This window comes from Nicotiana attenuata, unplaced genomic scaffold, assembly GCF_001879085.1.
Source record: "Nicotiana attenuata strain UT unplaced genomic scaffold, NIATTr2, whole genome shotgun sequence".
In the NCBI taxonomy this organism is placed as follows: Eukaryota; Viridiplantae; Streptophyta; class Magnoliopsida; order Solanales; family Solanaceae; genus Nicotiana; species Nicotiana attenuata.
The window spans coordinates 101,334-126,352 of record NW_017671863.1 but is presented as its reverse complement, the minus strand read 5'-3'; the positions used below and the strand labels follow the sequence as shown (position 1 = coordinate 126,352).

The following is a 25,019-nucleotide window of genomic DNA, read 5'->3' as shown; positions in this document are numbered from 1 at the left end:
TGCATGACCTTGAAAAGGTCTAACTTTCTTGTCTTGACCTTGATGGCACTGGCGTGTGCCTTCACGAAAGCATCTTGTAGCATGGAAAACGAGTCAATAGAATTCGGAGGCAAGTTGTGATACTATATCATTGCTCCTTTGGGCAAGATTTTCCCAAATTTTTTCAGCAGCACCGACTCAATTTAGTCATCTTCCAAGTCATTCCATTTGATTGCGCATGTATAGGAGGTTACATGCTCATTTGGATTCGTGGTCCCATTATACTTGGGAGTGTCTAGCATCCGAAACCTCTTCGGGATCGGCTTTAGTTCCGCGCTCGGGGGGAAAGGCTTCTGAATGAACTTTTTGGAATCCGACCCCTTCAATATCGGCGGCACTCCCGGGATCTGATCGACACTGGAGTTATACGTTTCCATCTTCTTGTCATTGGCCTCTATCTTTTTCTCGCCAGGCTCCACCCGTTTTGCCAATGCTTCGAGCATCTTCATCACCTTAGAAGTTTCCTTGCGCCCGAACTCACCTGGTTCTACGACAACTTGTTCATCCCTTAGAGTATTTTCCCAGGACTGCTCGGGCTCGACCCTGTTAGGGTCATGGTTCTAGTTCTATAACTGCGCTATCGCTGCTTGTTGAGCCCGCAACATTTCAAAAATCAACTGCAGGCTCACCCTATCACCTTCACCTTCGGAAGCCTCTCGAGCCGCTGGCTGGGGTCCCCCGCGAATGGTGTTTTCAGGATCAGTCGTTAGATTGATGTTGATGGCCACCTGCGAGTTAGCATCGACCGGTCGGAACGACAGGGGGCACATCATTTCTAGGCATCACATTATTATTCTCACCATGGTGGCCTGACTCGGCGTCAACGTTCAAGTGAACAAACTGAGAATTTGACATCCTTGGGCTAACCCGGAATTAAAACTTCAAAGAACAAGCGTAAAATAAGGTGTGTTATGGATATTCGTATCAAATCACCACTATTATTCTTAGCCACACGAGGGACGCCAAACTGTTTACCCTAAAAAATGAGTAACAATTAAATTTGTACGCGGTTTAAAGGATATACGATTAATTCAATATGAATGATCTAAGAACAACAAGTAATTAAGTTAAAGATAAAATAAAAGATCAAATCAATCGTAATGTGATGATCAAGCCTGATCTAGGGTTGAACAGTGAAATTCGACCTCGACCGGACCCTCGATATGAGCTCGGTTGCAAATAAAGAAGAGAACAAATGAAGAACACTTTGAACAATAGCTAGAAGATAAAAATGAACTTTTATTGCTTTGATTTGCCTGTCAGCCACGTGCCAAGATAAAAAAAACTTTCCTATTTATATAGCAAGGAAATTCAACCCTAGTACAAGTCCAAATAAAGTAAAAATCTTCTTTTTCCGGTAAATCTCGATCCGCAATTGATATCGGACGGGATTCGCGCCGTAATATCCGATTGAGGGCGAATACTATGGCTCCCTACTTGTCCTGTATAACCGTTCCCCGCGTTTCCATGGTCTAGAAACTTTACTTGGTCTGGGTCTGTTATTTTACCATGCCCAATCACAGACACGTCGTTCACCCCTCCCGGATTCCGATACAAGAGTCTTTCGGCCTCACTTATAGTCGCGTCGAACCATGCTTCCCTCTTGTTTCCTTATTGGGGAATTGGGGAAAACTTTTGCCCCCAATTTTACCCGTACACAAAATCATTATTAAAGTGAAGCGTATTATTAAATCATAATTAGGTGATAATCTATGAATACAATATATATGTATTTTGCATTTATTGATTTGATATAAATACGATGAATAGGTAGTTGGGTAAAAAAAAGTGTAGCTTTCCAAAAAAAAAATGGCTCGTCCATATTGAGTACATATTAACAATAGAATAACATTTATTTCTCTCTTCAACTGGCACTATTTTCTAATTGGTTCATTCAATTAAAAAGAATGATATCTTTCGACGTTTAAAAATAATTTAATTTTAGGTCTTTAATTTATGCTTAGTGACATATTTTTATAGTCATTAAAATATCATAACAAATTTAATTTCATACCTAATTAAATTATGTCACATAAATTAAAATGAATATAATAAATAACTTGAATTCTCTATGAGCACGTTTTAAAACCCGTAATTAAATCTGTATCCTTGTGGAACAATTAATATAAAAATCTTAGCATCTTCCATTAAAAACGCGAACATCCTCATACTTGGGATGGATCTTTTACCAGCTCACGTGTCTATCTGCATCTAGTCAGATGTTTATCTCGTAGTATTCCCAATAATTTAACCTTTGGTATAAAATTTTATAACATTCCTTATTATTTATAAAATAATTTATTGATATTCGGCGTACAATAGTGTATAATTAATAGTATGATTTTTACGTTATCATATGTTGTTTTTAATATTAAACACGCATAATATATGTGGAATTTTATTATCTAAAGCAAAGTTGTTAATTGGAATAACTTATACAATAATATATGTATTATTTATTATGAATAGAAGGTAAGCAAGAATATGTCGTTTAACAATACGTCAACAAGAGCTTCTAAACATAATGTGATACATAAACAATTCTTATATTATTATATAATAATTTTTACTAGTATATTATTTTCTCTATATAACAATTTTCGCCTAAATCAAGCGACCTCGTAAAATTTAACCCAAAAAATGATCTCTTATCTAAGCCAAAGTATATTATTATTCACTTTATATAAACGATTTCTGCCTACCTAACTCTAAATCAAACGCCTAAAGTCTAAGAAAATACATAATAATTCTTACTAGTTACTAGTTTATTATTTTTCCTGTATAAATAATTTCTGCTTAAATTAAACAACCTCGTAAAGTTTCAAAAAAAGAATAATTTTTCATTAGAGTCAAAGTATATTATTATTATTCACTATCTAAACATTTTCTATCTACCTAGTACCTAACTTCAAATCAAACATATAAAGCGTAAAACATTAGATAATAATTCTTACTAGTACTATTATTTTTCTTGTATGCACAATTTCTGCTTAGAATGGACCCGTTTGGCCATAAATTTTGCCAAAACAAATTTGATTTTTATTTGGCAAACACATATTTGATCATAGATTTTACCTACATTTTGGCAAATTCTCAAATCCCAAATCCCAAAACCAGCTCAATCACTATTACATTTTTAAAAAATTACCCCAAACTTTTGTATTTTATAAAAGAGCCCACCATTTATTTTTTTTGTAACAATGTTGCTTCGTCTTCTCGGTCATCTGATAGTGTATCATGTAGTTCATTATAAAAATGATAATTTTGTACCAGATTTATTTATGTTCAGGACTATAGTTTACGATAATATAATGAATGTTAATGGTACTGTTGGGTATTTGTGATAATTTTTAGAACTTGTGGGTATAAGTCATGTTTCATGTTTTTCCAAAATAAATTTGGGAAATATGTTTTGAAAACTGATGTCCAAACACATTTTCATCTTCACATCAAACTTCACCCAAATTAGATTTTTCAAAACAAATATGGGAATCTATGGCCAAACGCTAGCTAAGAGCAATAGTAAAATTGTTTACGTGTGACTTATAGGTCGCAAATTCGAGTCGTGAAAATAACTACTAGTGCTTACATTATGGTGAACTGTCTATAGTACACCTCTTGGGTGCGATCGAACCCGTGGAAACAACTACTAATGCTTACATTATCGTAAACTGTCTACATCACACATCTTGGGGTGCGACCCTTTCCCGATCATGAAGCAGAATACTTTGCATATCTGCCCGTATAATTTCTTATTAGAGTCAAAGTATTATTCACTAAATAAATAATTTCTGACTAACTCTAAATCAAACACCAAAATTCTACCCACAAAAAACTCGACCTCTTATAAGTAGGGGTGGGCGTTCGGGCAGATTGGATTGAATATGGAAATTTTGGTTTGGATTGGATTTTTTAAGCTCGATGTCGGATTAATCGATTTGGATATTATGGATTTTCTGTTTATAAGTTGAGATGTTTCTACTTTTTACAAAAATGAATATCCAAATGAAGTACTCATATTAAATTGCCTAAAAAGTTCCTCATTCTTGCCGCAATCATTCAAATAAAGCATTCAAGTAATGAAATTATTTATAAAAAAAAAACAGAGACATTAATACGGCATATAAGAAGTAGCAATAGTAAATCATGTCCAAATAGAAAATATTCTCACAGTAACTTAATAATTAATATTGAATATATGAGATAATATCTAATGTTTAGGATATTGAACTTATTACTATTCACATATGGATAATTGACTAAATATAAAGTATAAAAATTTTGGATTTTTGGATATCCCAAAAGCCGAAGTACCAAATCCAATATTCATTCCAAAAAATTTAAAATTTAATCCATAATCCGAAAATCCAAACCAAAAATTAAAAAAAAAAAAAATGGATTTCAGTTTGGATTTCGGATTTGGCCAAAATATATCCACCCCTGCTTAAAAGTCAGAGTTAAAATTAAATTTTTTTTTAGGGACAAAGAAAGGTCCAATGTCTATCTTACCAGAGTTTACATAATTGCAGTTGCGTCCACAACTTGGATAGTCCAACCACCATAGTTTTTGGTACACTGTACACATAATGTGCAACTATAAATACGCTTCCTTTAGTCATTGTTTTTCCAATTGTTCTCCATTTTCAATAAACTGCGTGACATACCCATAAATTAAAGGTATGCATAAATTGTTCGCAGCGAGGTCTTTGACATCTGCTTTGTGCAGAACCAAAAAGCAGCAGCCACAGCTTGCTGCGTTTTCAACTTCGTTACTCTTCGATGATACACAAAAACAGGTCCTAACCCATTTATATAATTCTTTCAGTCATTATGTTAGTGAAGACAATTATTTTGCATGTATTTATAGTTGCCTATCAAATGTCAATCAACTGCGCTATAATCTCCTCTATGTTTTTTTTTTCCTTTTTTTTTTTATAAAATGGTGGTGGTGTCCGGGCCACCTTGCGCGCACGGATACTGGGTAGACAGGAAGAAATCACTTAGTATTTTTTTTTCTATGGGATTTGAATCAAAATTTTTAGGCTAGCCATTAACATAGTAGAATTTCTCTTTTTGGATTATGTAAATATAGTTGCCTATTTATGGTTTTTACAACTGGGTTGGTAATTCCAGGCTCTGCTATTAGTCTATGACTCTATGGAGGTAGTTGGTTTAGGTAATTAATGTTATATGGGTAGTCTTGTTTCAGATATTAATGAAGACCATTTACTTTTACTTTCTTCTTTTTGATTTTCTCTCCCTTTTGTGGGCCCCTTCTGTAGCAATTTTGATTGAGTTGCTTTTTGTCTTTGATCTGTTATTCTTGGTTTGCATCAGTGTAGGAGCCATGAATTCTGACAAGAGGATTAAAAAAAATAAAAAAATGCTGCACCTGGAATTTAAATATGTATTTCTCTTATATTAAGGGGATTCAAAATTCTATATATGTAGAAATTGTTTTTACTTCATTTATGCAGTATAACTTTCTGGCGAAGGGGATTTCAATTGAATACCCTTGATTGCATGTCTCCGTCGCTGGTTCACATAGTCATACGTGATGCTCTAAAATCTGATTTTTTTATAACCCTAAAATCTGAGTTATTTTTGAAAGGTGTCAAGGTTTTGGATGATTCTTGAAAGATGTCTGCTGAGACTGGGAATTGATAAATTGCTAAATTGATGTGTTCATTCTCTGTGCAAGCTGCATTATCGCTTCAGCAGTGGTCAATCTGCTGAATTGTCAATGAAATTATGCAATTTCGCTGAATCTTTATGAAAGAAAGCTCTTTCATCCTATATACTGTAAAAGGGGCGCTAAAAGGCATCATTTCTATAAGCTATGCTCATGAGCCGTCCCTCTTGCAGTAGGTTCAAAATCTCGCCTCCTATCGGTTGGGAGGGTTCATGTCACATGGATAAGTTGGAACCAGGAGCCAGAAGTTCATACAAGGGGTTTCAAAAAATACTAGAATGTCAAACCTATGACCAAAAGTAATTTTTGAACCCCCTCTTCACAACACCAGAATCTTTACTTATGTCAAGGGGATTCAATAGTTTATATATAACCAAAAAAAAAATCGTTTTTACCCTATTTGCGTGGTACAATTTTTCCGTGAAGGGGATTAATTGAACCTCCTTCCCTTCCCCTAGTTTCACCACTGGTTGGAACCACTATAGAGGTCTGAGAATGGGTTAAAAATTGGTTTAGCATTTTCCTATGCAGTTCAGCGGTCAGTACATCACTGCTGAAATCGTTTCCTATTTACTTAAGCCAGTTAAGAATATGTATTACTTTAAGGCAATAGTTTTAGTTGCATCACATCTGAATGCAATCTTTTCCTAATGCACTATGGCAGTTTTCTAATTTTTCCATATGCAAATTTACAGTTTAAAGAAAGCGTGGCACAATTTGCTCAAGAGAATATTGCCCCTCATGCTGAAAAGATAGATAAAACAAATTATTTCCCTCAGGTACATGCAATGCAATATCTGCTCTTGTTCTCAGGAGTATTCTATTAACAAGAATTGATATTTAAATCTCTATTTATTCTTCTGATATCAGGATGTTAATTTGTGGAAACTAATGGGGGATTTTAATCTCCATGGTATTACAGTGCCAGGTAAGCCTTTGATCATATTCTCTTTATTGATTTTGATGTGATATTATAGGGCCAAGAGAGGGCGGAGAAGAAAACTACTAACACTCCTCTAGAGAGCTATATTTTAAAGAAGAACCCTGACACTGATATAGACACCATAATTTAACCTTCTTGATGTTAAAAGCCGTACTTGTTTTTATACTCTTTCTTGACTTGCATTATTTAACTGGATTCTGGGAATGAAAAAAGGAACTTAATACTTCATATTATCTTAATTGATTTTTTGTGCACTTACATACATAGTATTGGAGATATTCTGGCTAAACAGTTATCAGTCTGAGGGCTTAATCTGTTCATTAAGATGGACATTTATGCCTGGACATTATATCAGCCGAAGCTGTGATAGGGCTACACAAAATTATTTCATTGAACACTTCTTTCCCAAGTGAATCAACATACTACCAGCTGACAATTACACTCTTTAATAATTGGCGTGCAAACTTGGAAACAGTATCTCAGCTCTTATTTTGTATACCTTACATTATCCCAAGTCTGGATCAGTCTATTGTCCACCAGCCTTTCACTTGTGTGTGGTGTTTGAAATCACTATGTTCGCTGCCTTCAGCATAAATGATCAGCTTGCCATGAAATGGCATGGACCAATACCAAAAGGGAAATCTCACTTAACTGGGGATTAAGCTGTCACGCGTCAATTCTTTTATTTCATGTAACTAGATCAACCTGTCTTTGCTCTAGGGAAACCTGGTATGGAGACAGTCACTACAGTAAAAAGAATTGTAAAGTCACCTATTTGTAGTTCCAGCTAAAAAAGGGGAAGATGTAAAATATGATAACTTCCAGTGTCTCTCTTATTATGCTCTTTAGTCTCCCTCTACCCTTTTTGCTTTCACTCCAATATGTGTTTAGCCGTGTGACTAGGAAATGGATTTGCCTTTGAATTGAATTGATGAGGCATCCCCATTAGCGGCATCCAATAGGAACTGAACTATTAATTCGCTAATTTGGTTGAAGATAGTATAATGCAAGTGAATGTGTACGAAAAAGCTGTTGTACAATTTCTTTGTTTGCTTCGTCGTTGATCAATCGAGCACTCAATCACTGGCCCTATGAGCTTTACAGATTGAGAATAGGGATTTATCAGTTGCCAATGTAATTTGAAGCTTCAAATTCAGATTAGAGTATAATGTTTTAGTGATAATGAGCTTCAATATTCTTAACATGTGTAACAAGAGTTAGGTTCACATAGAGTAAGGGGGAATCGGAATCTCCTGATGTCTTGAATAAAGCTTCAATCAGGATATCTTTTTCTGGTGGTATTGTTTATCTCTGGTCAGCCCATACTTATAAGGGAGTTGACTTGCGTTAAACAAAGACAGGAGTCTATCCTACTCTTCCTTTGGGTTGCAGAAGCATATAGCTAATAGTATGCTTCATTTTTCTCAAGAGATACTGTTCTTTGCCTTTTGAATTAAGAAATTAACATCCCATGTCCAAAATATGTTTATGAAAGCAGTTATTTGTAGGGAATGAGTAACCGTGTAGCTCGACTTCTTTCACTTCAGAGCTATCTTTCTTTTTGTTTTCTTTCCTTTCTTTTACCTGCACATAACATTTTAAGCACTATGACCTTCGATTTTCTTCTTCCTTTAGCTATAAATTTCTTTACATACTGGAACTTGTGACAGTGGCGAAAGTTTTATGTCTGAGATTGCTCCTTTCTTGTAGAGGAATATGGAGGACTTGGCCTTGGTTATCTGTATCACTGCATAGCCATGGAAGAGATTAGTCGAGCATCAGGGTCAGTTGGCCTTTCTTATGGTGCCCACACGAACCTATGCATTAATCAGTTGGTAACTGTTTTACCACTCATGTTTTTATATGTAGGTGCTCTATCTGAGTTGCATGCCAAATATTTAACAATTACTGATGATTTTGTAGGTTAGAAATGGATCGCATGAGCAGAAGCAAAAGTACCTACCAAAGGTTATCTTCCACCATCAGATTTTGTTTTCAGTAGTATATTTACATTTCCTGCCAGCTACTATGTTTTTTCCAGTATAGGTGATTTACATCCGTGGTCTTTCAATAGACCACCCTTCATATTCGATGAACCAAAAATTACATCATCTCTTTCAGAAAATCACCTGATTATTGGAAGAGGAAATCATTCATGTTAACAACTCTCTTTTATATTATGCATGTTTACGATTCGGTCTACTCCTGCCCTGCACAAATTCTATCAAATTTATTGGTTCAGACATGCTATTATTAGTACAATGGTTGGAGTCTCATGAAAGTTCCTCTTTAGTTTTGTATTCCTCAAGGATATCGTGATTCACCAAAATATATCTCGTAAGTGCTTCAAATCTTTGATGGTGGATCCGCAGTCTAGATTACTTGAAACTGTTGGCGTTGGTGTTTTATCAGGAAAAAAGGTAAAGAAATAAAGAAAAGGAAAATACAGAAATACTGTTGGTGCGAGTATTCCATTTGCCCAGGGTAGGCCATAGTTTTATGCACTCAACAACTTCACATTGTAACGGCTCAAGCTCGATTCACAAAGGACTAGGTATTGAATATACTGACTTACTGAAGCTTCAAATACCTAGTCTATTATTTCTTACAAGTCATCAACAACATCCACAACTTAGATGAGTCTTCTCTAGAAATTATCTGAACTGGATTAGCTCAGATGATCAATGGCAGAATCATGTGGTACCAAATGTAGAACACCAATAAATTACAATTATGAACTCTAGACTTTTATAGCAAGCAGCTGATATGGATTTATAACTCAGAATATTAGGAAACATGTAGGCTTCGAGTTATAGATGAAGGTTATTCCTATGGTTGGATTTTGTAAATTTACTAATCTAATATTCTCTTTAAGAAGTTCTACGGAGAGCAAGTTGAGCTATAGTTTGCTCAAACATAGCCCAAATTTCTTCTGGCTTTCAATTGGCAAGGATTTGGCTTTAAATATAGGGGGCAAGAGAAGTGGGACATTTGTTATTTTTATTTTTAATATCCTTGTTCAGTTAATTTTAATCCCTCTTTTTTGAATAAAATGTCTGAATGACTAACGTAGTGGCTAACTCTTTTATGACTTGATTGGATGTAGCTAATCAGCGGTGATCATGTGGGTGCTCTAGCTATGAGTGAACCTAATGGTAACTACTGTTAATTCCTCTTTATTTTATAATTAATTTTGTTATACATAGGGGAAGGGGACTGGGAATGGGGAAGGGGAGTACATATGGGGATTTGAACCACACCTACATGGTGGAGGTTGGATAGCTCACCAAGTGAGCTACCTGAATCCCCAATTACTGTTAATTCAATTTCATTTTGTATCTCTCGTCATCATATTAATTTGGATGTTAAATCTCCATTTCCTATTTCATTGAATGGAGAGGTGGTCAGCTATTACGAGAGAGCGAAAGGCTTGTGAATTTTGTGTGTTGAGTGTCGCTGAATAGTTTCATTTTCACGGTTCAGCTGGTTCAGATGTTGTTAGCATGAAGTGCAAAGCTGATCGTGTTGAGGGTGGTTATGTTCTGAATGGAAATAAAATGTGGTGCACAAATGGTCCGACTGCTCAGACACTGGTACTTTTCTTGAATATCTCTCCTTACTTTTCGGTTTTATCACCCAGACCCACTTGTGGGATTACACTGGTTTGTTGTTGTTGTTGTACTTTATTTTGTCAAGATTTGTTCTCACTTTATATTGTTCGATTGCCATTAGTTCCTGAGGATTTATCTTTTGTACCACAGATAATGGATTAAAAAAGGATCTATTCTTATTTTGTTGTAGTAGTAATAGTAATTTTTATTACCTCATTCTAAAAGTAGTCTTAAGAATATGAATTTTAGATTTGACATGCCTAATCTATTAGGTGAGAAAGTTGGAAGATGGGGAAAAGTCATATACACCACACGTAAACCTAATACCATATGAAAATGAATGGTTGAAGGACGATAAGAGAAAATACCAGCAGTTCAGCTCTTTTCCTGCGAAGGTGAAGGACTGATTTCTGGAGAAGCTCATTTGTGACATCGAGGAAGGGTGGGAAAGAAACAAATGTTTTTTTTTTTTCAAAATGTTATATTAAGTGAAGGATAAAATAAAAATAGTTTGTTAGTTTTCCTGAGAATAGTTACTTTCGTTGTGCTAAATGAATCATTCAACATGCAATACTTTATTCTAGTTGAATTTGATTCACTACTTGGGTTCCTGTTATTGAGTTTCTCTTTACAGCCTTGGGTTATTATTTATTATGCCCAGAGCTCTTTCTTGCACTCTTCATCTATAATTTTCTCATTTATTTGGTTTCTGTTGATCAGCCAAATAGAAGTACTCATCCAAATTTGCTTATTGACTGTTAATTTGTAAGATAGATTGTCTGGTTTCTTTCTAGCAGTATGCCAAATCACTTTTGGCACATGTGCAATCACAGCAGATTGGCTATTGAAATGTTACTTTTGAGATATACTATTGATGCACCTGCAAAGTCTCTATACTCTTTGGTTTTACTAAAATTCTCCTCCTCTTTCGAGTTCACCTACCTTTATATGTTTTTTTGGGGGAAATACCTTAACTTTCAGCTGTGAGTGGGGTTTGTCTGTGAGATTCTCTTACAAGTTCAATTTTCCTGGTATCGCTGATAGATGAAAATGTGTTTTTTTGTTAAAACTTGGCTTTAGAAATAGCCGTCTATCAATTTTTCTCACATCCTTTGGCTAAGTGTTATCTTTGTGTATCTAGAATTGGTATTTCTGGTCTTTTTCTGAACGGCAATTTAATTTTAAGGTTCAGTTTTGAAAATCTATTTCTGGATCAGGTTGTTTATGCAAAAACGGATGTAACAACTGGTTCAAAAGGAATCACAGCCTTCATTATCGAGAAGGGAATGAAAGGGTATGCCCCCTGTACTGATACTACTTGCGATAGAAAATGAAAAAGGGAGAGAAAATACAAATCGTTTCTTGTTTTGTTTTTCGCAGCTGCATGATTGCATGACACAAATAGTAAAGCATGATTTATTATAACAAAACATATCCCAGTGAGTCGGGACATGCTTATTCATCTACTTTAACTGAATATACAGATTCTCTACGGCCCAGAAATTAGACAAACTTGGGATGCGAGGGAGTGATACGTATGTACATCTTTGCCCAAGTGTTGCTCTGTTTGGATTTATATTTTTTTTACTATACTGAAGGTGGCCTAATAACTTCAATCTAAACTGTAGATGTGAGCTTGTGTTTGAGAACTGTTTCGTCCCTGAAGAAAATATTTTGGGGCAGGTAGGAAAAGGTATGAGTTCTTAATTAACTTCTATGTTGGCCCAAATATCTTGCCTCATTTCTTCCTTAATATTACACCTTACTTCCACTTTCGGTATTGAAAGCGAAAAAAGAGGGACTAGCTTATCTAATGGAATAAGTAGTGGAGAATCCAAAAAAAGAAGGGTAAAAACTTGAAGGGTGTGATCTAATGAGCTACAAAAATTTCAAGCAAAGAGTGCAGCATTTGTCTAATTTTTAAATACAGCTTATGCTAAAGAATTCTTAATCTTAGAGTTTCACAAAGTTTTTGTCTAGATTTTTATGTATAGGTAAAGTTCAAAGATTTTATGTTAAGCTGTCACTAGTTTTGACTTTTGAATTCCAACTATTTTCTTCATTCTGCTATACTGCCCCTACTTTTACTATTTCTGAGATAATACCCTTTTTTCCTCGCACACTATATATTCACCCTTTTATTTTGGTTGCACCAAGTAGTGTTCCTTTCCCTAAAGAGAAACAGCTTTTTTGATCGATTACATAGTACCTGATTGGTATGTAATACAAGGAAGTTACTTGGGACTCTTCAAAGTTTGTTATTCTTTGTCCTCTCCTGCATATTTATTTGCAGTAAGATTAAACGGCAGATGCTCTTTAACTTTTGAAAGAGCATGCCAAGTGAAATATGGAGATTTAATTCGGAATACTACAACAACTACAACTAAGCCTAGTCCTAATCTTTTTTGGTTGGCTATATGAATCGTCAATATTCATTCTATGCCATCCGGACCATTTTTATTCCACTAATTAATAATTTGTTTTTTCAAACAATTAGGGATTCTCCAACAATAGAAATTCTATACAAAAAATCTCTAAAGAACTAAAACTCAGTCTTATGCCAAACCTATAAGTAGTATAATACAATGTTACTGAGCTTTAATCCAAACTAGCTGGTAATGCGTATGTGGATTCTTTTGCATCTGCTCCTTTTGTTTCAATTCATATGACACTCCTATTTTGGGATGTTCCGAAATGTTTAAAACCGTTTCATTTCTGTCAACTTCTTCAATTTCCCGGAATTCAGTTCCTTAAATTATCCAAATTTTAGACGTGATTTTTCTTTATCGCACTAATTTTTCAACTGTTACTTTACTATTTTCTTCCACCAGCATCAGTATAATTCATATATAAACATGAATATCTTAAACTTCCTGTCCAACACCGTAGTATAAATTGAACTGGAAGTTCTTCGTAAGTCTGCATAGCTTGTGAGAGATTGTAGGTCTTTTGCAGCGACTACTTTGAATTTTTTTTTTGTTGGGTTTACCTCGTCTCCTTTTTATTTCTTTATCATAGTGTCACACCTAGACAATGTCATTGCTCCTATCTCTCTCTTAGAAAAGTTTTTCTATTGCTTCAGGTGTTTATGTCCTGATGTCGGGACTCGATCTAGAGAGACTTGTTTTGTCATCTGGTCCCGTTGGACTTATGCAAGCCTGTCTTGATGTCGTTCTACCCTATGTTAAACAACGAGAACAATTTGGTCGACCGATTGGAGAATTTCAATTTATACAGGTTCCTAACTGCCTTCTGGACAAATGTACCTTTATTGCTGTTCTTTGTCTGTCAGAATTCTTAAACTTATCTTGCCTTTGACCTGAAAACATAGGGAAAAGTAGCTGACATGTACACGTCTTTGCAATCTTCAAGGTCAGGTGTTCTTTGTTGTCATACTTCTTCTATATCCTTTTCGTTACTCACTCTGATCGATAATATCATGTACTTATTCTTTTTCATTGTTCACAACAGAGCTTATGTCTATTCTGTTGCAAGGGAATGTGACAGCGGGAATATTAACACAAAGGTCCTTGCAGTAGAAATTTTCATTTGTTTAATTTTAGTTTCTTTACTCTTTAGAAGCTAAAACTTAACCAAAGAAACATTTTTCCTTTGCACTTAACATGCAAATTATGTTTGTTCAGGATTGTGCTGGTGTTATACTCACTGCTGCTGAAAGAGCAACCCAAGTAGCTCTTCAGGTGAAAAACTTAATTCCTTTCTGTTCCTTTATGATAATTAATTCTTCTTTACATCGGCTGTGTTCACGTGTCATCTTTAGTTCGGAACTTGCTATTATTATTTCTGACTGGTTTAAGAACACAGAAAATGACTGTCATTTCTGAAAGAATCCCTGCTAGGGGATTCTTTACAAATTTCTTTTGTCTTGGCTTAGTCTAGTAATGCCAAAATGTTAATGGAACTAAAGGCACAAAAGCTGCCATCATTTAGTAGGAAAGATGATAAGGTAGAGAGACGGCCCGTAGTCCATCAAATTTTGAACTGTGTCATCTGGCTACTGGGAATTTCTCGGTTATACAAGTTTAGTAGGAAAGATGATATGCTTATGAGATTGTGCGTGTGGTGCAGGCGATTCAATGCCTTGGAGGCAACGGCTACGTGAATGAGTACCCAACAGGACGTCTTCTCCGAGATGCCAAACTGTATGAGATTGGGGCAGGCACAAGTGAGATCAGAAGAATGATAATAGGTCGTGAACTCTTTAAAGAACAATAAACATTGAAATTGATGGCTTCTTGAGCTCCTTGGGAAAATATCACAACTCACAAATTGACGACCTCCCACCTCTCCTTTCTTTACATTTCTGGAACAAAAGAAAAAAAATAAGTGAAGTTGTTCCCTTTAGCTTTATGTACGTGAAAAAGGAAGTAATTCGTGTATTAGGAAAGAAAGCCATTATCTCAAGTGTTCTGGAAGACTAATAATCTTTATTGCCATTCTATTTTTGGGAGTTCCTAATAAATGAAATGGAAGAGTTGTGATTGAGGCTAGAAATGAGCTTACTCTGAGAAGCCGGGATAGTATTTTGGGAAAAAAATTTAATCTAAGCGATGCATGCACCAAATTTAGTTATTTTGATTCTAGTAAAGCGTTTAAAGTTAATGTAAAAGGCAAAAAAAGAAAAGAAAAGCAGATCATGCTTTCAGCGCATGTAGCTAATAGGAATTGTACAGATAATACCATTTTTAAGAACAAAGAATTTTATACAAAGATAGCCTATGAAAATTGGTTTCAGTGCTTTCATAGCTTAGTATTAGAAACGAGTTATATAGGGTTGTTATTGGTGATTACTTCATTAAAATATTCAATTAGTAAGCCTACTTACTTGTAGTGTTTATAGTCTGACTATTGACACTACCAGTGCAATCTAGGCCGGCATTAGATGGCACTAACAACCCACCCCCTTCCCCACCAAAAATATTTAGTGTTGTCTAGACTTGTTACTGGGCAATAAAGAAGTATGTCTGGAATAAGTGCCTCAAACCTTTTGTTTCTTTTTTTACAAAAACTTACAATTATAGCATGCACTAACACCATAATATCACTACTATCTTCAACAAATGATGTCATAAAAATATGATTTTAATATTAACATGCTCCAAACTCCATCAGAAGCTAACTCAGATTTCCTCTCAATTCATTTATATCCTCCTACCTAAATAAGAGATTAGACAAGTTAGAAGGTGAAAACAAAGTTAACGTAGGTGATATAGTATTTCCCAGGCACAACTTGGGTTTGGTTTTTTTTTTTGGGGGGTGGAGGTGGGGGTGGGGTGGGGGTGGGGGGGGTGGAGAGAAGGGGTAGTCATACAATGTTCAAAGTTATACATAGTGGAACATATTCAGAATACAAAGTTATGGCATATGAGTCACCATATAATTTTATCACAAGAAGCCCCATTGTAAGTTGAAAACAGACTTCCAACATAACTTCACAAGTTGACTAAGGAGTAACAATTTATTTAACATAACAGGAACATCTAGTAGGTAGAATAGTATCACATATATATCACTTAAGTAACATAACAAGCACAACATTCGTAGGACCTCAGCTTCTTCATATCCTGATTACAGTTGGAGAAGAATCAGGCTGGCCAACTGAAGAAGATTTCGAGGCATCCATGAATGCCGGTGCCTCCTCCAAACAACTTTGAGTATCATCACTGATCCCCTCAATTGTCATTTTCTCCACTTCTTCTTGAGTGTATATATGGATCTTGGATACTACCTCACAGAACTCACTACAACAGTCATTAGAAAGTACCCGTAAGTGTATCGACCAATCACTTATGGGAGGAGAAAAGTAAAAGAAAACTCGGATCCTGTAGAGATGATTTAACATCCAAAACTCAAGAAGCTAATTGGAAGAGAAATTTTGTGGGGTTCTCATGATTCACAGATATACATCGTTTGAGTAATATCTTTTGAACTTGGTACAAAATAATTGAGACAGCAATGAGAACTCAAATGCATGAAAAAGAGACTTACTGCCATGGATCATCTCCGACAACCATCATGTCATTCTCACTGTCGGTATACAAGATTCGCCATCCCTTATTGGGATCTCTTAGGAGGTCTTCCATGTTGAAAAGCCTCTCCAACTCAACCAGCAAATCCTCATAGCCATTCAACCTTGAGAGATCAATGGCTCGTCCAACCAAGCTGCCTTGTTTGTGAACCTTCATCCATTTATTAAAATTAGCAATAGAGTCTGAAGTGAAAGCATTTCCAATCCGTTACGTGCACTTATCGAAGCTTACCTTTGTACAGCTCCTCTTACCAGAACTGTGCGAGCTAGGAGTAGAGGGTTCTTTTATTAAGGAAAAGCCAAATAGTTTACAAGAAGCCTGTGCATTTAAGGAGCCACCGTTCTCATTCTTGAAATTTGTCTCCGGAATAGACAATATGGACATCTCCAGTGGCCTCTGCTCATTTGCAAACTTCTGCATTCCACCTTCTTCCCTCCTAACCCCATTTTGGATTGAATTCTGGTTTGAGGTAGGATTTTCTCTTTGGAAATTATTATTAATGTAGGAATGCACTACAGGATCTTGTCCAGCTCTATACATCGCATTATATGGTAGAAACACATTCCTCGCCCCTTCAGAAGCAAGAGGATAGAAATTGGTCTTCGGCCTCTGATATGTGCTAAAAACATTGCAACCAAATTCAGGTTTTCCCCAAGCACCAAAATTAACATCACCTTTTCCAGTAAGGGATCTTAACGAGCAAATTTCTTGACCTTGCAAGACCTTTGGAAACCTATTGGATTCCAGAAAGCCTGTGTAGGTTGTTGGAGGCTGAGTTTTCACAAAGTCTCCAACAATTATGTTCTCTATACCAGTTGGCATGAGATTGTGACGAGCTACATTTTGCAGCTCAAAATCCAGTGGGCGGACTGTCTTATCACATCCATAGGGAGGTGATATCAGACCTAAATTTTCTTGACCTTGCAAGACCTTGGAGGATCTTACCGACTCCTCAAAGTCCAAAAGAGCACTCCCTCCTGTAAAAAAGAACGAGAACGTTAGTGGAATCATGACATAATGACAACATAATCAAAATAATATTTGAAAAGTTTGATCAGTACCAGCAAAATGGCTGTCTAACGATGGAGCCTGCTGATTAGTCCGCAGTTTCTTCAGTCTTGGAGACTGAATGCTCAGTGGTGGTAAGGAAACTGAAGAATCAATTTCCCATGGAGAAACCCGTTCTTGATGATTACTCATGATATCTTCATCCCATCTGACCTATTATAGTTGATAACAAGGACACTTAGATCAAAAAGTTTTCGAGTCGACGGACACTATACTTATTGTAAATTTGTAACAGCTTTGGTTGGAAGAAATTATTTCAAGATATGCAATACAAGGATGTATTTTAATATTATGCCAAAAGCAAACTTTATCAGTCTTGACAGGAAAAATCTATCAAGCATCTTACAACAACTGAGCATTTAGCAATTTCTCGTTGTAGTTACAATCGAAGCAAGAATAGTTTGATAATTAATCTTAGCCCTGAAGGGCTCTACAGGATTTAATGCACATCCATATTCTAATTATTATTTTTTAACATCAAAACAAAGAATCGAAGGTCAAAATCATTCTCTTAACTTTCAAACATTCCAACTTTGCCGAACTCGTCTGAATCACAGTTAGACGATCCAGTTCACAACCAAACATTACACACAAGTTCCAATCAACTAAATGAACTTATCCAAGGTATCAAAACCACCATAGGAGTCCGACAACACCAAAGTCAACACCCGGTCAAGCCTTTGAATTATCCAATTCTTCAAATTGCCGACTTTCGACAAATACAATTAATAAAAGAAAAAAAAGAGCATATGGTCCTGCGTGTCCTTCTGGTGTTCCTAGTGGTATTCAACAAGCAGATCTAGGTGTTAGAAAACTGCCGAGTCTGGATAAACAGGGTACTGCTACAAGTGAACACTGGCAGAAAATTCAAGAACATAAAGGGGTCTGAAACTAACAAGGAAGCAAGAAGAGCACCCTAGATAAATAGAACAAATTTCCAACTGGCTCAAAAACATGAAATGATAAGTGGAGCATAACAACATCTATATACAATTTAATGCCAAGTATATGCTAGAAGTACCATCAAACATCTCCATTTTGAGTTGGGCCATCTAAAGGGATCCATATCACTTATCCCGGTCACTACACCGCTGTACCTGCATGCAGTAGTGGAAATTTTTTATTACAACATAAACCTTCTGCAAAGAAAAGCTGAATATGGGATTGTAAGGATATAAGTACCTTCTTTCAGGTGAATCATCTAGATCAAATCTCATTTTAAATCTTGTTCCAACAGGAATCCGACTGTTGATGCTTTTCATGTACTTTTGGTACGGTACAACGAAATCAGCATGACTTGCCCTACATTACAAGCAAACTTTATCACAAAACCATCTATGTAGCATTAATAATATCTGGAAAATTCATGAATGCAAACTCCTGCAGGCTGCAAAAGTGACTTTGAAGTAAATTTCACACATTTTAACATAAAGGAATTTGATTACAGGATTGCACATAATATGAGATTTTTTTCATTCATTAGATTCTTTTTTTTGTTATAAAAAAATTCATAATTCTTTGTTGTTCCTTAGGATATAAAGGGTATTATAATCAGGAGAAGACTCTGCCTGGGACACACATGAATTGAGGGAAGCAGCAGAAATCATGCTTCGTGCATCTTCTTAACTGAATCAAGAAGATGAGCCATTGATTGCTTTAGCGAACATGAAAAACAAGCCATTAGAGGTACAGACTACTCGTACACAAGTAAGCTTCCACAGAATTAGTTTACTAGGCCAAAATACTTGAAATGAGCCACTGTAGAATGCATGCACCACATTTGCACAGTAAGCACAAAATGCATCTGAATGACTCATTCTAATCGAGCGAGCCTATTTTTGTCTCACCTAATATTTTTCATCTGACTACTGGAAGTTGGGAATCCAGGACAATTAATTAAGGTGATGAACTCTTTCGTAAATGAAAAGACCACTACCTAGTTTAATTTCGGATCAAATACTTGGGGTGCTCTTATAAGTTACTAGGCTCAATTCTGTTTTGTTTCACAGCTGATGCCACATAATTGAATTAAGAACCCCTAGCTCTTCCTGGATTTAGAAACAACTGACAAATAGAATAAAGGTGGATTGCAATAGAGCCAAATAACTGCCACACGGCCATGCAACCATTCTGCTCTGTTCTGGCGCTCCACCAATGACAGTCCAAATCTAACCTCATGCTTCAGTGTAATATCACATCATTCTTACTAAAACAACACAATAATATGTAACAATGACAACAATCACTGATGTTTTAGTGTCATCCGTCTTATAAAGTCGTCTCCGTATTGTCTATGCACTGACATTTATTTAATGAAATAGAAAAAATAACACTCAAAACCATCTGAAAAGGAGATAGTAAATCAATATATACTTCAAAAATAGTTCAGTTCCCAAGTTTGACTGTAAATAGTACAGCTTTACTCCTAGTGCAACTATTTCCTTATAGAAAGCTAAGCAAATCTTCTAATACGACTTATCTGCATGTAGAAGGCTACACCGTTGTATCTATTAAGATATTAACAGGAAGCATTATATGGCGGTTATCCAAAGCTTAGATACTTCATTTCAATCTTCACCAACGACAAGTTGGATGGACTAGCAATCCTTATTTATACATATTTGGTTGTTTTGACTTCATCAAATAAATGGAATTAAAATTAAGGACGTGAATATCAAATCTAATTAACATCGTACAGCCTTAAATAGTAAAACTGTAAAGACATGGGATATTACCACCTAAGTTACTCGGACTCGGGTGCGGGTATCCGATACGGGGACGGATCCGAGTATCGGATTCGGCAAAATCTAAAATTTAAGATTCGGGGGTGCGGATTCGAATATGGATACGTGTGCGGAGATTTGGCTAATAAAAATAGAGCTATAAAACTATTGTAAATTTTGAGAGATATTCTGTGAAAAACTTACATGAATATTGAATTTCATTCTCCAAGATGGACATTATTCTTTCATTCTCCTAGATCTGTTTTATTTTTGATTTTGAGAAATCAAAATCTCAATTTTTCTCCCAAATTTGTCGATGGACTCCAGTCAAAGTGTCCGAAGTCAGTTGACCGAATCCGGGACGTTCCCGCTCCCGTCCCGTCTCGTATCGGGACGGGGACGGCACCAAAATCGAAGAGTCCGCGCAACTTAGATTACCACAGATTTTACTATGTAAATTAGGCAACTAAACAAAAAACCATACACAGAGATTTAGCGAATTACCTTGGGCTATAGAAAACATGGAATGTGCTCTTGGCTGACGCAGCGGTAGCAACTGCTGAAAGAACATCAGAACCAGAATATTGACTTTTGATTATTGATTCAGGAAGCCCATTTCTAGGTCTAGCAGCTCTTCTTATTCCCAGCCTGAGATCTCCACCTTCTCCCCTACAAAGATCGTTGGGACTAATTCAATAAAATTTAAATAACTATGGCAACTGAACAAGCTTCAAAAGTTGAATATCGGAACAATTAAAATCTTGGCAATGATATCCTAACTGGTTATTGCATAGTAAAAACCTAGGAATTGGACCTAATGATCCTGACAGCTTTCTAGCACGACGACTTCATATTTTTCATATGTTCTAGCGCCTTAAAAGTTAACCACTCTGAGTTTACCATTGTGTCAAGATATGTATACCTCAAGAAGAGAACTGCATCCCCTGAGACAAGATTCTTTTGGCTGACAAAAATACTCCATCCAGTAGTTAGCAAATGTCGCCTCGGCTGACCTGAAAGAAAAGCATCACATCATAAGAATCTCAGACTGAGCAAGTATCTAAGTATTTAACTTAATACCTCTATAAATGTGACGGAATTTCCACTCTACTCCGTGCAGATCCTTAGCAATCAGCTCCTGAGATGGCCTTTGCTCTTTGTAATCCTACATTTTATAATGTAGCAACAAGTTAGAAGTAAATTTACCAGACAATTACATGTAATCAGCTAACAATCTCTTTTAGCAAAAATCGCACAATGGAGTCGCACCAGAGGTGGGAAACAGTCTTCAGCTGCTCTACGAGGAACTGAAAAGCCGCCATGGGTACTGGTATCAGAAGCAGTCAGGGTTTTACAGAACATGTGAGAAGCTGATTTTCCTGGATTAACTCCATTTCCTTCCTCATCCACCCCCAAATCTTCATGTTCTTTTCCCTTTAAGCTTATAGCCACTGACTGTGCAAAGTACCAACAAATCATGGACAACTCAATTCTAGCTCATTGTTAAAGTCATACTAAAAAAAAAAAACAGACCAGTTCAAGTTAAAAGAACTGAAAAAGGCCCCTTACAGTGAAACCAAATAAAAAATGAACCAAAACAGCAGCTAAACACAGTAAAATTAACATCTTTATTCACAAATTGAACATAGAACAGCAGCTAAACACAGTAAAGTTAACACCTTTATCCACAAATTGAGCATAAGGACAGCCGGGTGCACTAAGCTCCCGCTAGGTGCGGGATCCGGGGAAGGGCCGGATACATGGGTTTATTGTACGAAGCCTTACACACGGCTCGAAACCGTGACCTCCTTGATGTCACATGGAACAGCAAAAAATCATGATTGGACATAAAAGTAGCTACAGTTGCAATTGGTCTTACCTCTGGAAGAGGGAGAAGAGTGAGCTGTGTATAAACCTCATCATTTTCCTTATTTGCCTGTAAATTCACAAGATTATAAAAAGAAGAAACATGTTTACAAGGAGTTCACAAGTAAAGCTAAAACCTTTTAATCCCAAAGGGGTAAAAAATCAAGTACTTACAAGCAACTGAACATCTTCCACTCTACAGAAGATCTGAGGCTGAAGACCAAAAGTTGGAAAATCCATTTTGATGGGTGAAAAAGGAGAAACAGAAACAGCTTCCTCCATATGACCTTGAGGGAAATAAACCACTACATTTCCTTTCATTGGTAAGCTTGTTAAAGGGCCAGCACAAGCATGCCAGAGCTCCATATAAATTGAGGAAAGAGTAAGTGAAGAAGAAGAAGAGGAAGATGCATTTGAGGAACAAGAAGAAGTAGAAGTAGTGGACAAATTGCAATTAACACAACTACCACCAACACCCTTTTTGTCACATTCTCCATTACAACATGCATTCTTCTCCACTTCACTTACTACTGCATGGTTCAGATCAATTTCCATTAAACCAAAAAAAATGGTTCTTTTTTTGGTTTTTTTGGTTTGGTTTTCTTTGTTCTTAGTTTAGCATTACACCCTCAACAAAAAAAAGAAATAGGGAAAAAGCAGATCAAAAGTGGGGAGGATAGTAATCAAGAACTTGTCACCAAGTTCAGAAATAGTAATAGAAAATTGGGAAATGAAGTCAAATCATGGTTCAAGAAATGTTAATATTTAAAAAGGGGTTGTCTTTAAAGCAAGAACAGAGAAAAGAGATTGAATAAAAAAGAAGAAGAAAGTCATGTTTTAGGAAGTAAAGAGGGAGGAGGAAAAGTTGAGGAGAAGAAAAGAAGTTAAAAGGGTATCAAATAATAACAAGAAATTCAAAGTATGATTCCTCATCTTCCCATTTGCAGTTCTGAGAAGAGGGAGCAGAAGACATAGACAATTGCTAAGGTAGCACAGAAGCAAAAGTTGGAAAAAAGCCAATGTGTTTAGTGCCCTTTTGGATTCAAGACTCTTGTCTTTTTTTTTTTTTTTGAGAAAGATAGCCCCAACAAATACTGTGTTGAGTGGAGGGGACAGGTTAAAGACAGTACAGAACCCACACATCTTCATCAACCTTCTCTCTTTTGCTTTGCATTTTGCCTTTTTCTCTTTGTTTTTTCCTTCTTTTTTTTTAAAAACCAATATATGTGGAGCATAATCATAGTATTGATTCTTTTTTCTTTTTGTAATTTCTTTTCTCCATGGTTAGATTTGAAAAAATAATTCTATTTATATCAGCTTATTGCTTGCTATAACTTTTTCCTTTCTATTTTTTCCTGATATCAGTTTCTCTATCTTCTTCCGATAAGGACAAAGTTTGCGTATACTTTACCCTCCCAGGCTCCACTGATAGAATTACACTGGATTTGGTATTGTTATTGTTGTTCTTGTTATCAACTTGTTCATATTGTCTGTCTTAATCTGAATAAAAGATAAAAATTGCAATAGACTAACCGTCATCGTAAAATTAGTTTAATTTCTGGTCTTCAACTTATTTTAAATTGAGACATATAAGTCACAGGTTTGACAACGGTAAACTTGTCTTCAACTTATGTGAAGGGGAGCCTTGGAGCAATGGTAAGTTATATTCATGTGACCTATAAGTCACGGATTTGAGCTATGGAAGCAGCGATAGGCTGTTTACATCACACCTCTTGGGGTGCGACCCTCTTCCGAATCTTGCATTATTGCCTTGTGCACCGAGCTGCCTTTTAACTTGTTTGAGATCGAGACATAAATATTATTGTAATGTTAAAAGTTAGAAAAGTAATTTTTTTTAACTAAGCAGAAGTGAGGTGAGGTCCCCATTTCCATCAACCGAGACAAAAGGGGAGTTTTTCATTGAATGCAAACAAATGCAGCTTTTAACTCCCAAAAAAAGAAGTTGAAAAGAAAAAAGAAAAAAGAAAAAAAAAACATTTATAGGTGTTCAATTAGTAGCTAGTAGCACTATTCCTTTTTGGTCACTGAATTTAATTATGCTTCTTGCCTTACCTATCTTTTTTGTTGAGTGGGATTTAAAGATACCCCAACAGTATTTATCATTTTTTTCTGAAAAAAAAAACATAAAGAAATACCTATATCAGTACATTATTTATTAGTAAAAATACCTTCATTAAAAATCATGAGCTGTTTTCTTTCTCTTTCTTTTTTCTCTTTTAACACTGATGAGCTCAAAAAGCTTTTTGTCTTTCTGATGAGGGTTAGTGAAGTACCCTTCAATTAAAAAACTTTAGTACACTAATTAATATATGCAACGAATTCAATTTAACTAGCTTTAAAATTGTACTTGTCATAGATTCAGGGATTTGTTTTTCTTTCGATGAATCCTTGTCATGTACTAAGCTAGTAAATTTTTAATATAAAATTATGTTCTAAACAATGAAAATTTATATAAATAAACATATATTGTGCACTTTTTGACTTGACATATATATCGGATAGTTAAAGTTTCTTTATTAGTAAATTCCACAAATAAAAAAAGAGTCTAGATTATTTTATGTTTTTAAGTTTTTAAATTCTTTTTTTTCAAATATTATTTTTTACATTATTTATTTTCTTATTTCTCATTTTCCAACCTTTACTTCACGCGTTTCTATATAATTTCTCATATTTTATTTATTTCTTAATTATTTTTTTTATTTTTTATTACATTTAGTTATGTTATTATTCTAATTTTTTAAAAAGTTATACCCTGTAATCTTAGAAAGAGTAAGTCATCCATAAAATTGACTTATAATGGCTGATGCCATTAAAGTTGAACTTTATTATTGAACGAGGTTCTATGCAAACTTAACTATGTTAAAATGATATATTACTTTTTAATATCTAAATAATATTCTCATTTTTCAACCTCTATTTTTTGTGATTCCATGTAGTTGCTCATATTTTTTTTCTTCATTTAGTATAATTGTGCTATTATTCTAGTTTTGAAACTACTCCTAATAT

General features: G+C 35.4%; 2 protein-coding genes across 2 annotated transcripts; one reads left to right on the top strand and one right to left on the bottom strand.

Annotated features, from left to right (window-relative positions):
* The first annotated feature begins 4,622 nt into the window (after positions 1-4,622).
* On the top strand, positions 4,623-14,791 carry LOC109210609 (isovaleryl-CoA dehydrogenase, mitochondrial). Its single transcript, XM_019374053.1, has 15 exons — positions 4,623-4,835; positions 6,427-6,510; positions 6,602-6,659; positions 8,385-8,509; positions 8,598-8,642; positions 9,781-9,829; positions 10,158-10,267; positions 11,503-11,579; positions 11,770-11,820; positions 11,914-11,978; positions 13,368-13,522; positions 13,617-13,657; positions 13,757-13,811; positions 13,930-13,986; positions 14,375-14,791. The coding sequence occupies exons 1-15, from the start codon at positions 4,719-4,721 to the stop codon at positions 14,519-14,521; spliced, it is 1,236 nt and encodes a 411-aa protein (XP_019229598.1). The 5' UTR covers positions 4,623-4,718; the 3' UTR covers positions 14,522-14,791.
* Positions 14,792-15,608: 817 nt separating this feature from the next.
* LOC109210608 (auxin response factor 4) lies at positions 15,609-23,057 on the bottom strand. Its single transcript, XM_019374051.1, has 12 exons — positions 22,167-23,057; positions 22,006-22,062; positions 21,396-21,581; positions 21,207-21,291; positions 21,049-21,139; positions 20,631-20,795; positions 18,586-18,705; positions 18,425-18,500; positions 17,397-17,556; positions 16,567-17,312; positions 16,295-16,485; positions 15,609-16,047 (listed from the first exon to the last, which is right to left on the bottom strand). The coding sequence occupies exons 1-12, from the start codon at positions 22,545-22,547 to the stop codon at positions 15,864-15,866; spliced, it is 2,442 nt and encodes an 813-aa protein (XP_019229596.1). The 5' UTR covers positions 22,548-23,057; the 3' UTR covers positions 15,609-15,863.
* Positions 23,058-25,019: the final 1,962 nt, after the last annotated feature.